The 14882-nt window shown below is 46.2% G+C and overlaps 1 protein-coding gene across 10 annotated transcripts in view; it reads right to left on the bottom strand.

The window, feature by feature from the left end:
• The window catches only part of Large1 (LARGE xylosyl- and glucuronyltransferase 1), a 487150-nt gene that overhangs the window by 250979 nt on the left and 221289 nt on the right, over positions 1-14882 (bottom strand). For all 10 annotated transcript variants that reach the window (XM_048802422.1, XM_048802409.1, XM_048802417.1 and 7 more), the window contains one exon: positions 10690-10991. In XM_048802422.1, the coding sequence (XP_048658379.1) occupies positions 10690-10991 (302 nt within the window). The remainder of the gene's footprint in view (positions 1-10689; positions 10992-14882) is intronic.

The following is a 14882-nucleotide window of genomic DNA, read 5'->3' as shown; positions in this document are numbered from 1 at the left end:
CCGGGGGGGGGGGGGGCATGATACTTGAGGTGGAGGGGTGAGGGGACCCAGGGACATGATTTGAATCTGGAATGTCCTGCAAAGGCTCATGAGTTGAAGGCTTGGTCTCCAATGCAGCAGTTTCCAGAGGTGGGGGCTTTGGAAAGTGACTGGATCCCGAGGGCTCCAACCTCACCTGTGGATTCAAAACTTAACGAGCAACGGGCAGTGGTGGAACCTCAGGGGGTGTGTTAGGACTGGAGGATGGAGTCACTAGGTCACTGGGGATGTGCCCTTGGAGGGTATATTTTATCCCTGGCCAGTTCCCCTCTCTTTTATTTTGCTTTCTAGCCTCCATGAGATGAGCAGCTGTGCTCTGCCACACACTCTCACCATGATGTTCTGCCTCAGCACAGGCCCAAAGCAGTGGGGCCAATGACCATGGACTGCAACTTCTACAACCATGAGCCAACATGAAACTTTGTTCCCTAGAAGTTGATTATCTCAGGCATTTTGTTACAGTGACAGAAAGCTGACTAATTTACCCAATAAATGGCTCTCACATCCCCCGTGCACAAGAGGGCTTGTCAAGAGAGCAGCTGGCCCCTTTCCCACTTCTGATTCAGGAGGATTGGGTGGAGGCTGAGAACAATTCTGTACCCACAGGCCACTGCTGCTGCTGGCCCAGTGACCATACCTGGGAAGTCAATGCTCCATCTGAAGCCCTCTGAAGAGCATCTGCAGTAAAAACACTAGAGGCCACTGGGATTATTTTGACAGTGTGAGGAGTGGTCAAGGGATCCAAGAGATCGATTCCCAATTCCTTTCAACTAGGAAGAACCATTTCCCTTGACTCCTATCAGCCAAGTAAAGGCAGTTCATTCAGCCACCACCCTGTGCCCCTAGGCCTTTGGACACCGGGGAACAGTTTTCCAGAACCCCCAAGATGCTCTGAAATTCAAGATGCATAAAGTGCAGGGAACAGGTGAGTAATAAGACTGAGGTGACATGGCTCAACTAGTCAGTGGCAGAGACAGGGGCCGAACTCACAAACTGCAGTGAATCACAGCACCCTGCCATAATGAAACACACACAGTGATTATCAAGACAGCAAACCCCTACTGCTAACGTGCCATCTAAAATCCCCCACAAGCCTCTTGGCCACCTCTACTCTCTGGGAAACCACTGATCTGTTTATTTTTCTAAATACTAAACCACAGATTCGAAAGCAAGATCATTTCAAGCCTGAGAAAGCAGAAGTAGACGTCTTCTGACTTTGGAAGCCAAGTTTTCAGGGGCTTGGCGAGAGGCACAAGTGGAGTCACTGGTTTATAGGGCACAGTGGACAACAGGAAGTCCCAAGGCCCGGTGAATGGGGGAGGGGAGGAAGGAGGCATCCACCTTCCACATAGTCTGCTTTATTCCTGACCTCGCCACAGCCCTGGGCTGCCTTAGGACTGATGTTCCTGGTATAAGGAAAAGAGCAACCCCAGAAATCAGAAACCCAATGAGTGACAAGAGGTGGCTCAACAGGAGCCCGTGCAGGGCAGGCGGGTTGTCTGAACAGCCTGACACTGATCCATCCTGGTGAGTGTGGCTTCTAAATGACAGGACTGATCCCAAATGTCCACACACATTATCCAGACCCTCAACCACTCAACAAATGCTGAGTGCCTACTATGTGCCAGACTCAATTGTGGGGCTGAGGATACCGCCATGAGCATGGCCAATGCAAGCCCACAGTAGGCACAGCTTAAATAATGAGACAAGCAAATGTGCACACAGGCCGCCACCTCCTGCATCCTCACTCCACAACCCGACTCTGTGTCTGGACTGAACAGGGAGATGTTTTTTCCTTATCATTATTCCCTAAGGAAGACAATATAACCAGTGTGGTAAGTACTGTATGTGACCTTGACAATGTCTAAAGTGTCGAGACGATGTGTGCAGGCCATGCACAAGAACTGCACCTTCACACACAGGACTAGAGCGGCTGTAGATGTGGGCACCTGAGGGGGTCAGTTCCTGGTGGATGCGGAGGGAGGCCTCTATATGGCTAAATATGAACCACTAGATACTGTCCAGGAAGACAATTAGGCAGGAAAACTGCTGTGAGGGGGTAGTTTAGTGTGTTAATACCAGATAGTCTGGTAAACTGTCTTCTAAGAGGTGACCCTGGAGCACACACCTAAAAGCCTCTTGGCCACACACCCACATGCCTCTTGGCCACCTCTGAACCTCTGAAGTCCAGACAAGAGCATTCTAGAGAGAGGAGAGAAGCCTTGGGATCGGGGAGCTGGAGGAAGAGGGAGGTTGTCTGGAAAAGAGGCATCTAGCCAACAGCTGGGAGAGAGGCCAGCAGGGGACCTAGGGCAGGCCCTCTGGGGGTCCTGGGCATCTGTAAAGAAATGGCTTTTCCTGGGAGACATGGCCAGGTGATTACTGGTTCAAAGTCCTTAGTGAGCCATGCGCACAGTAAGCTCCTCCCAATGAGGAAGCAGAATGTGGCCTGTGCCGCGGAGGGGACGCACTGCTGGTCCAGCTGCCATGGAAAGCCCGACAGTGACTCCTTAAAAAATTAACAACGGAACCACCACGTGAAGCAACAATTGCAAAAGAGAGGAGCATGGACCATCACAACAGGGGCACACCTGTGTTCACAGTCTCGTGATTCATTATGGCTAAGCGGTGGGAACAGGGCATTCGTCCGCCCAGGGACGGATGGCTAAACAAAATGTGGCATATGCACACAATGGGAGGTTACTCGGCCTCAAAAAGGAAGAAAATCCTAACAGTGAGACGCGCAGATGAGCCTTGAGGACACCACAAAGTGTAATGAGCCACTCAGGGAAGACAAATGCTTCCATCAGCCATCAAAAGTAGTCAAGATACATCAGGACAGAAAGCAGAATGCTGGTGGCTAGGGGCTGGGGGAGTGGGAAATGAGTGTCCCCGTCCCATCATTTGATGAGTACAGAATCACAATTTTGCAAGATATAAAAGTTCTGGAGATCCAGGACATTGCCACGTGAATATACTAAACACTACCAAATGTGTACTTAAAAATGGGTAAGATGGCAAATTTCATGCCATGTGGGTTTCTGTAAACCACAACTGAACATTACCATAAACAGAGTTAAAGCCTGTAGCTGTTTTATTTTTGTAGTACTGGGGGTTGAACCCAGGGCCGACCATGGGCATGGTAGGCACGTGTCTACTAGGGAGCCATGTCCCCAGCCCTAAGACTCAGCCTTGTTATCAGCGCTTTCTAGCTACATGGCCTGGCTGAGCCTGAGCTTCCCTGTCTGTAAAAATAGGCTCATGTATGTCAGTGTAAAGCCCGCACTGTGGGGGCAGACGTGACCGGCATGGGTACTGTCAGCAGCCCTGACCCTGCTTTCAAGTGGCCCTCTAATGATCACAATGGCTGAGGCCCAAGCCTTCTGTGTCCCTGATGTGCCCTTGATCTGGAACACCTGAGGCTTCCCCTCACTGACCCAACTCTGCCTCGTGTTTCAAGACATAACTCTACTCCTGGGCCTCAGTCTCCCCTTGTGTATTAAGCGGGTAATGAAGGTGTCACTCATATTCAGATTGCCTAAAATGATTCAAAAGAGCTTAGAGCTTGGCATTTGGTAACTACTGTATACACATCAGCAATCGCCATTATTAATAACCATATTGATTGTCACCATGAAGAGAGCTGACCATACGCACCATGGCTTGTCAAGGTTGGCCCTTCAATGTCCTCACAGGAAAGTATCACATTTAACTCCCCACTCCACCCCAGGGTCAGGCTCGGATGGTATTCCTCACATCCCGAAGGGAGAGTTTTCAGAGGGAGATTTCTCATTTCCTCTGCTTTGTAAACTGCTGATGTCCCAGTTCTTCTCTTCCCATATCAGAGGGAAAATGGACACAGGAATGAGGAGATGAGACACTACAATCCTCATATGGGCTGAGGCAGCAACTTTGTAACCTGAGGCAGGACCCTTCACTTTTCTATGCTTCAGTTTCATCATCTTTAAAATGAGAGGGTTGTATCTTTATTTGTTGCTATTGTTCTGAATGACATATTTAAAAAAAAAAAACAATTAAAACAGAGCACAATAAATAGGCAGATCAAGGCACGGGTCCTGGGGATTAAGTCTAGATAGAAGGCTGCCAGAAATATGGCACTAAGACCAACCCCAAAGAGCTTCTCCACATGGTGTTCATGCTGCTCCTGCAGTGAGTGCCTCAGCATTAGGCTGTGTGACCAAGGAAGTTCAGCAGAGGAATGGTGGGGACCTCCAGGGCTGGGTTATAAAAGTCATCATGCTGTTTTGCACATCTGTTTACATCACTTACCCTGGGGCAAGTCAGCTTCTGGGTCAGGAGAACTCACTCTCTAGCAGTCCTAGGAAGGGAGGCCGCTAGCAATGCCACTGAGCTAGCTCAGATCACAGCCCCTGGGGACATCTCATCTGCAATCTCATTAAGATACAGAGTCTCAGTGGCTACCAAGCTGCTTTCAGAAAATGTAGGAGGTAACAGGTGCTCAATGTTTGAAGGTCTAAGGTTTCAGGTTTCTTGCTATGGTACAATAGGTCACTATTACACACAGGGAGTGCCATAGGACACCACCATGGTTTCCAGACTCCCTGGAAATCACAGGGACATTTCCCAGACAACCCACTAGTCTTATGGACACAACATCCCCTAATTCCAGGGCCTGGCATTTAGTGAGGATATTTCCACAGATTTATGTCCTTATAGAGGCCCCAAAGAAGACACATGGAGCTAATAAAACTTGAGTCCAAATACCATAATGATAACTTCCAACAGCAACATGGGACGGGGAAGAGGGCTGGCAGGCCCCTCCATGGTGAGTTAGTGTGCTCTATATGTGTAATAAGAATTGTCATGCATTCCACTCTGGTGTATTTAAAAAAAAAAAATAAAATCAATTTAAAAAAAAAGAAAAGAATCAGATAAGTGTTATCTCAGTAATTCCTATAATAAGTGTTCAAAGATAAGGATTTGTTAAATAAACATAAATATATTAATGTACTGTAATAACTTGTGGTCATTAAAAAGAATATTGAAGATCTACAAAATGTTGTGCATAGTACAATCCAGTTTTGTAAATATGTGATGCTTGTTTATAGATAATTATGTGTAACATTTTATACAAAACTTCATTATATTTAAAGTCTGAAAGAATATATATGCCAAATGTTAACAGCAGCAATTTACAGTATATGATTTAAGAATAAAATTTTTTTTTCTTTAAAATAAATAAATAAATAAAATCCTTAAAGATGAAGTTAAAAAACAAATTAAAATAGATCAAAATACTGGGGGGCCAGAAGATGTGAGAGATGTCAGGTTTCATAAAAAGCAATGACTCCAACAAAATGCCAAACCCTCAGGAGCAAACAAATACAGCTCAATCTGGAGGAAATTGAGAATAATCCAAGTCCTTTTAAAAGAACAGTCAGTCAGTCTTTGCTTAGGAACCCTGACCCACCTCCTGGGGCTGAAGAGACCCCAAAGTGGAAGGTGACTTCCAAATCATGACTGGTCACACTGAAGCCTTCTGAGGCAGGCCCCTGTCAGTGCACCCTAAAGCCTGGGGCTCAGCAGCTTGAAGTGTGGGTTCCTAAAGCCCGAGGTCATAGAGGTTCTGCACAGTGGCCAGCAACACAGATTCTGGAAGCAAAGGCCAGGTTCAAAATCCAAGCTCCCTGGAAATCACCAGCCCAGACAACCCACCACCACCTTCCAGCCATTGCATCCCCTCATTCCAGGGCCCGGCACTTAGGGAGGTTCAAATCCAAGCTTCTCCTCTTCCTGGGATCTTGGACTAATTGTGTAATCTTTACTTACAGTAGTTAACTGATCTACAGATGAAGAAAGTATGTTGTGTGGGATAAAGGAGATATTTTGTATATGTTTTCAGCATCATGTCTTGTCCACTTCAAGGGAGAGGTCAAGGTCAGCTTTTATTACTATCATATTACTATGGAGGAATGAAGCTCAGTACAACAGGCAGAGGGGAGGACAGATAACTCCTCAGGGGGATGCCTGACACCACTGTGAGTACACAGAGTGTCCATAAAAACTCTACCCCGTTTCAAAGAGTTATTCATAAATTCTTCGACCTTCCTCCCACTGGGAGATGGGTTGAGTTATACTCACCATTCAAAGCAAGTGGGCTTCTGTGATCATTTCAACGAACAGAAAGAGCCACTGGAAAAAGATACACGATGTGTTTTGCTCACTAGGACACTTGTATGTAAAACCTTCGGGTGTCAGTTAAGCACCTACTGCCTAGAGCCGCCATATTGTGAGGAAGCCCAAAGTGGCCTGGGCAGAAACACCACATGAAGAGGCCCCAAATCCACGAGATTCTGGGCCAGTGTCCACTGCTCCAGCCCTGCCTAGTTCTAGTTTCTAGCCATAGAATAACACCAATAATACAAGGAAAATCAAACCAGAACCACTCAGCCAGTCTCTCCTCAAATCCCTGACCCACAGAAGCCCTGAGAGCAAATACAAGGAGTGGTGCCCTTTTATGTCATTAAGTATTAGGTGACTTGTTGCACAGCATAAGGGAAAAATAATGTCCATAACGGGTGCAGAAGTCCCTCAGAGTTAGGTTCCCACCAACTCCCTCATTTCATCCTAATAATTGCACTGGGAAGAAAATGCTATTATTCTTACTTGATAATGCTGCAGACCCCCAGGGGGTAAGTGGATTGCCAAAGGTCACATGACAAGTGAGTGAAATTGGCAAGTCTCCTGTTTGGGAATTGTGACTCCAGTTGCAGTGACTTTTTCTGTTGCACCACTGTCAACTCTCAGAGTAGAACAGACCACAAAGACAAAAAAAATACACACATGGAAACGCATATAGGCTGGAGTGAAGGTCAAGAGGGCAGCATTATGCTCCAGGCTCCCAGGCAGAGAGACACCAGGCCTTCCCCACAGCAGCACTGGCGGGCAACGGAATATGCAAGAATAAAATGGGCAGTGTTTGAAGGCCACATAATTAGGAAATGACGAGAGGGCACAGGGTCTGGCGAGGCCCATGGTTTCCATCACCAGACATCTCAGCTGACAGCTTGGATGTCATTACAGTAGAGTTTTCAGAAATACTTGTCAGAGCCAGGAGAAGTTTCAGCTCAGTCACAGATGACTGTGATGTCCTCGGCTCGTGGCCCTGCACTCTGATGAGACGTCAAGAACAGCAGCAACACTCATAGTGGGAAAGTGCCAGGAGGAAGAGAAGCTTCTGCTTCGAGCACAATGACTGACATTTCTCGTTTGCCTCTTTGGCTTTTTCACGAAAATGTTCCGTCGAGTGACAGGGACAGGGGTGTACTGGTAATGGGTATGAAGCCAGTGCCTCTGTGTAAATGCACATGGCTGAAAGCTGCTTTGCCTCTAGAGAGTTTTCAAACGCATGCACCGAAGCTCTGAATAGGACCAGGCTCCATATGCAAGAATTCTACCAGAGAAGGATGGTTTTAGGGTATAAGCAGAAACTTGATCAAGAAATACTGAGAAAGAAAAGAAAAATGAGCAAATACAAGCTAACCCTCAGGTGCAAATCAAAAGTCCAGAGAGTAAGTGAAGGTAAGAGCTAAGAATTTCAAAGTCTAAATTCCTACATTGCTACTCTGTCTTCAAAGAGCATAGAAATAGAGAACTACATCTTTCGTTTTTCTTGTTCCTTGAAGCAGTGGGTTCCAAATATTTTTCACTATCTCAGAATCACCTGGTTAGACTTTTTTTTTTAATACTAATTTTGCTGGGCCCTACTCCCACAGCTTGTCAGTCTGTAGGTATGCACTGGGCCCCAGGTATCAGCATATCTAATCCGTAGCAATTTTAATGCACACCCAGTTTGGGAGTCACCCACATGAGTGACCGAGAATGTTCCTTGTGACCATAGTTGTGGAACTCTCAAATGGTAGTGAAAAGTATGGCTTCCCCGAATAAAATCTCTTTTCCAGCCTTGTATCTAGGTGGCAGTTAAGGGCAGCCTTCTGCTTTGCTCACAGGGTCTGAAAGGAACACAGGTGTAAAATCGGTAGGGTATATTCTTAAAGGAGGCACAAGTCCCACCTTAACACCTCTCTCCTGCCCTCTGGAATATGGACACCATACTGAAGCTCTGATACTCATTACTCACCATGAGATAAACCATGGCAATGCCCAGTCAGCAACATGGGGTAAAATATCAAATAATTCAGAATATGGATATTTACATCCCCACATCACTCTCCTCCAGTCATCTTAACCACAAAGAGAAATAAGGCGCAAATCTTGCTTAAGCCGTTGTTAGATGGAATTTTTTGGTTATTTGCAGGGAAATGTATTGCTAACACAACTAGCTATCTTAAAGTCCCTCTCCAATCCTAATATCCAGAGTCACCACTAAAATAACGTGAGGCAGGAACTTGATATAAATCCACAATTTGCAAATGAGGAAAATGAGATGCAGGAAAGAGATATTCCATGCTCAAAGCAATAAAGCTAGTTAGCAAGGAAGGAGACCAGGATTTAGACTCATGACCCTACCTTCAAAGCCAGTGCTGTTTTGCCTACACTATTTTGCAGGGGACTCAGGACAGTGACCCACTTCCAAAATAGTTCTCACAAAGCTGAGGTGGGGAGGGACACCCTGGCTAGGCAGACACAGCAGGAAGAGAATGCTCCCAGCAAGCTACACTCATGTGGCCTTCTGTTACACTGTGTCCCCTCCCATGCCCCAGACTTTTCCTTTTCTATTTTCTTATCTCCTTGATTCTTAGTTCTCTGGCAGGACTGAATCATAAAAACGTTAACGGTTCACATTCTAGGCCAAACCAACCTTGTCAGCAGGTTTCTATCTAAACTCATCCACTCAAAACTAACACCATGGCTGTGACTGATAGCAGAGAACCTGTGAAAAATCACTTGAGTCTTCACTCTTCCAAGGTTAGAGGTTCCCAAAGAAGTTAGGGTCCTGCCAAAGTTAAGAGCCCCCTAGGTCAAGGGGATGTGTTACCACTGTTCTGTCCCCCATTTGCAGAGGTGTAAAATGTAGACATTAAGCTACAGAAGAGACTAGCAATGCTTTTCCAGGATGGAAGGAATGGGCCTGCAGGGTGGTTGGGGCTGAAAAATGTACCACATGCATCACTTGCTGACATTGATACTTCTTTATTTGTTTATCATCTGCTTCCTGCCACTTCCTGCCGTCTCCCAGTGCAGAATATAAGAAGCAGAAGAAAGGGAGTTTCATCTTCTTTATTCACTGCTATTCGCAGCACAAGAGATGGTGTGAGATCCCCAAGCGGGTGCCCTAGAGGTGCTGAATGGAGGACTGAATGTTGACGGATCCCCTCCCAGGTCTCTGGGCTTGGCTGCATGAGCAGTGCCAGGTCCTGAATTCCTCATCTTTCCTACTCCGTGACAGTCCTCCTCACACATCTTCTACCACCTTTCTCCACCTCTCTGCCAATCTACAGTTAAACTAGTCTGCAACTATCCTCAGAGACTCTCGTGGTCTGCTTCAGTCGAGAGCTTCTTCCCTCACAGCTGAATTTCCTTAAAACTCACTCTTCATCACTGAAAAAAACCTGCATTCCCTACAACATACTGAACAGGACCACGGATATTGCTAATGACCCATTCTGATGGTCAGAGGCTGTGGCTCAATGTGCTGCTACCTCTTCAGGGAGGTCAGAGTCTAACATTCTTGAGTCCAGAATAAAGTAACAGCAGGTAATATCTGCATTTAACTGAAACTAATACAAATTACGCACATTTGAAAATGTACTACATAGCAGGCAGTGTTCATGGCTTTTAAATGGCTATTCCATTTTATTCTCACACAGATGCCATGAAGCAAGATTTTTCTCTGAAGAGTACTGACAACATGTCTCAGGTTCAGAGAGGCTGGGTAACTTGCTCAAGGGCTCATAGCAAAAACCATCAAAGCTCTGCTCTGAACTCACTCTTGTCCATCTTGTCTGTGTCTCAAAAGGCCTTGAGATTGACAGGCAAGAAGCAATAGGAAGTGTGTGAATGACTGTGTGTGTGTGTGTGTGTGTGTGTGTGTGTATCTTCATTGTAGAAATCAGCACGGATGCAGGGGTTCCAGGGTGGCAGGGGCAGTCTGCACTTATGGGAAAGTCTTCCAAGTTTCCAATGTGTTACTAGGAAAGAAGGTGTACTCTAAAAGGGAGGAAAAGATATGAAACTAGAAAATCTCAAATGACCGCTGTAGCTGAGCAACAAGTCTGATTCTGAACAGCAGAGGCCTCATTCCCTCAATGGAGAATGAGGCTAAGAGAACTAATAGGCTCCAAACTCCACCATTCACACTATAGTCTAAGTGACAGCGGACCCCCCAAGATGATAACTAGGTATAGAATTCCTGAGCATGTGCAAAGGAACCAGGTGGCAGCGCCCATCAGATAGCGCCCCTTAAATCTCTGTGGACTAGGTCTTTGTATTCCCATTTTCCCAGCAGGAAACTGAGTCTCAGTGAGCTTCAATGACTTGCCAGACCTATCACCCAAGCCAGGGTTCAAGTCACTTCGCATCCAGGTCTGAGTCAAGAATGCCAACTCTTTCCAGGACCTGGATGTGCTTCCAGCTGGCATCTGTAAGAAATGGGGCACCTGGGGCTGTATGTGCCACCCCCATCCCGGGGCCCTAGGTGCTCTTTACCTCACACTTCTCCACCACCGGCTGCTGCCCACATTCGGAGCTGTTGCCTGCCACGATGCCAGCCCGCAGGTTCTCGCTGTCCCCAGTGCCCTCCTCCATGGAGTAGGTCCTGGAGTGGTTGCCTCGACGGTGCGCGGGGCCGCGGCCCTGGGCCAGGCTGAGCTGCCTGCGCAGCGCGCGGTTCTCGGCCTCGACCTCGCGCATGCGCACCTCCAGGCTCTCGCGCTCACGCTGGCTGGAGGCTGCATAGCGGGGACTGTGAGCCTGGGACTCCAGCGGTGAGAGGGACACGGGCTTCCCATCTGCAGAGACACCAGGGAAAGTTTGAATCAGAAGTAACCGCACCTCCGCTGACACCCACTGCTATCTATATAGGCTCCTTCCCCATTGCATTTCTTTTTTTTAATTTTTGGAGATATTTATTAAGATAAAGGAAAATTTAAAATAAACTTTTAAGTTTTTAATAGTGTTAGATTTACAAAATGCTGTGAAGAAGATAGGGTTCTTATATATTCTATGCCTGGATCCTACTGTTATATTATACATTACATGCATTAATTGTTATCTAATATATAGCCATATATAATCTTACATATCTTACAGCACTACATTTCAGCCAATGAAGCAATATTGATACATTACTATTAACTAAAGTCCATGCTTTATTCAGACTCCTTAGTTTTTTTTAATTTTTAAAATTTGTTTTAATTAGTTATACATGACAGTAGAATACATTTATGCACTTTGATATATCGTGCATAGATGGGATATAATTTCTCAGTTTTGGGAAAAGCAAATGCAACAAAAATTATGTATAAATACATCCAGAGTAAAGTAAGAACAGAGTTGAGAGCAGAATGACTTATTATGGTAATAAAAACTTAACATGCTGTTTAAAGATCACAATCATAATGCAATCATTAGGACCTCCTCTATGTACATGTTTCCAGGTAGACAATCTTAACCCCAAAGCATGGTGAATATGGAGAGAGGGAAGGAAGAGACTGGAAGGGAATAGTATGAGGAAGTGGAAAAGAGGAAAAGAAGGAAGAAAAAGAAAATAATAATAGGACTAAGTATATTGAGGTATTCTTATGTGAACTCCTATTCATCCTTCAAAACCTGGTTTTAAAACCATCACCTCTCAGGGAAAACATTCAATGCAGGCAAAATGTCCTTCAGTATATTCCAGCAGCAATTTGTACACAGCGCAAGCAATTTATACATAGCATTATGAAAACATGTATCTGTCATGCTGGAAGGGAAGATGCATGTATCAATGCCAAGAGCAAAATAATTAAGAGCAACAAAGAAGAAGAAAGTAGGAACATGACTGATCTCCCAGTTTTCTCAGAAAAAAAAAAAAATTACCACCAGCACAGCAACACTGCATGTGACAATCATCCAACCCTCCAACAGAAACCTAGGACACACAGATAAGTAGGTCCCTCAGAGTCTCACAACCAGAGGGTGGTTTCAAAACTCAAACCCAGGTCTCTCTTATGTCTGAGCCCATGCACTAACCATTTAAGTGAATTTTTGTCAAAGACCATTCAGATAGTCAAAGACTTTTTTTTTTTATTTGAACAATATAAACCACCATTTCCCCAAGCTACTTAGCATATCACCTGGTATATACTAGTTGCTTAAAGCATGCTGTTGAGGAGTCGCAATGTCCGAAGACATACCCAAGGCCATCACTTCTTTCTATTCCCACTCTTAAGCAATCCCAGTATCCAGCCACACTGGTGGCTGCCTCGGAGGCTGCCCAGCAAAAGAGTCACATCTCTACAAAATGACCCTCATTCACTTGCCTGCTAAAAAGCACTCCTCATTTTCCATACTTTGTGATTTTTCCTTTTCCTGTCCAGAACCCACTGAGCTTCCAAACTGTCCCAGAGAGTCTCTTTGACTCACAAAACTTGAAGATCAAAGACTGTGATGAATGACACCCGGCACGTCTCACCTGCACAGCCTGTGCTGTGCCTGCCTCTGCCCAGGACTGTTTGATGTTTCTTTGGGCCTTAACAAATAGGGCTCCTTTCCTCCCCCCTCCTAATCACCTCAGGGTTAAACACCTAAGCTCCTGATTCTCTCCTGTCAATGGAACGAATATGACTCACTGAATTCCACTGCCTGGAACCACAAATCAAAGGTGGGGGAAGAATCCGTGGGGGCTGTGAAATCACAGGTTGACTAGGCTGCATTGTTAGAGAGCTGGCCGATTACAAGCTCCTACCCAAGCTTTTGAAACCTGTCTCCCTGTTGGGTTAAAGCCAAATTAGTTCCATCAAGAGAATGAAAAAGAATAGGCTGCTAATAGCAGTTGTATTTTCCCAACTCACATGGACCTATCAGGTAGGGTGGGGAAAGAAGAGCATCTTTTTCCACAGGAAGGCAGACAGTGAGGCTCTGTGTAGTGCCTGCTAAGATCTGCAGGGGGCATTCATGTTGTCAGAAGTTGTCACAACACAGGTAGGAGTAGTCCCCATTACAGACGAGGAAACTGAGACTCTAAAAGTTTAAACTGTGTGCTGATCATGCTGCAGCGCCCTTGGGAAGCAAGCTCTCTATCACTTTGCAACAGGCCAGTCTTCTGCATTATTGTGCTTAATTAAAGGCACAGAGGCTCTGGGGCCTGAGAGGAGCTTCCTTCGCATGGGCATTGAGTCAGAAACCCAGGATGTTCTGCAAACTCAGTGTCCTGGAGACCCTAGAAAATTACCAACAAAGGTAATCTAGATGGCGTGTTCTTTGGAAGGACAACCTCAATGCTCTGAGCTGCAGTTTTCCCTTTTGTGATATCAGAACATAAACACGAGTCTCACAAGAGTTATAGGAGGCTTAAAAAGAGAGGCCAAAATACAAGAAGCCCTGTCAAAAAGGACTCCTTCAATGAATGAGCACCTCCAAGCTCCTCCCAATGAGGGTGGGGGGTATGGAAGATATGGGTAAGATGAGTTGAGGTTGTAACTTAAGGTTGAAAGCTGCGTGTTCTCGGAACATAGGGCCATTGAAGAAGCCGTGTCTAGGAACAGGGGGCCCCGAGCCTTGGCTTCCTTGGATAGATCCTTGGATATGGGGCAGCCCTGTCTCCTGCTGTCAGCCTGCGCCACATCAGTGTCCACTCACAATCACCATGGAGGAGAAGCAGGCTCCACCAAGGGCCTGCTTGCACCCCAGGGCCCCTCCCACAAGGGCCACATTTTACACTTTTACGTAAATGGTGATTCTTTGACTATGTGCTCCTGGGAATTGATTTTAACCTCCTGGGTCCACTTCCTTCCTATCCCTCGTTAGATCCCAAATGGCTTTAGCCAGACTCAGTGCCCAAAGACTGGCAGGTGTTTTCCACTTTTAGAACTCCATGCTTTGCCAGCCCTGAAGACACCCCAAGTAATAACTCACAGGACTCAACTCGAGGGACCAGTGTTGCCACAGGCAGCCCTTACTCTGTGCCCAGGGACCACCATGGAGGCAGTGCCCCGTGAACAGCACAATCACAATTCTAGCTTGTTTCCTTTGCTTCCCTGCAGGATAGATCATCCTGCCCCGGCCCCTGCCTCTTTCTCGGCCCATATCTCCTTCGGAGGGAAGCGGAAGTAGACCAGGGGCCCCTCTCAGCTCTAACTTTCTGTGGCCTCCTGGTCCAGGTGGACCTGCCTGTCTAACGCAGCTGTGGCATCCCAACATCATGAGCGGACCCTGCTGCCTGTCACATTCCTAGCTCGTTCTAGCTTTATTTATTCAGACTCTTGCTTTTGCTCCTGGGTCACTCACTTCTAGCTTCTGAGTCCTTTTCTTGTGGCATCTCCTGGCTCTTGGGGTGTGGGAACGGGGAGAGTTAAGACAGTGAAAGGCGGGTCCCCCGAGATGTGGTCTCCACTTCTCTGTCAGGCCAGTGGGCTTGGTCACTCCCAGGCACCTTCCTATGGTTTCTGTGTGAACCACATTTGAAAACTCATCACACTGGGCAGGACTGTGTCCACATCAACGTTTTTCAAACTATTAGTGGTGTAAAATCCATTTCCTCTCCCAATCTATAACTGGGCAAAGGTTGGCCTTAACGCACGTGGTTAGTATAGAGCTTGCCCCACGTAGAAATCACCTCTTGAACTCAACAAACTGGCATATAGTTGTCCATCAGGAACAATCTACTTATCACATCCTTGATAATACCAAAAAATCCAGTT

This window comes from Marmota marmota, unplaced genomic scaffold (genome assembly GCF_001458135.2).
Source record: "Marmota marmota marmota unplaced genomic scaffold, marMar, whole genome shotgun sequence".
NCBI classification, from domain to species: Eukaryota; Metazoa; Chordata; class Mammalia; order Rodentia; family Sciuridae; genus Marmota; species Marmota marmota.
Note: the sequence above shows the minus strand (reverse complement) of the source record. Positions and strands in the feature narration are given on the sequence as shown.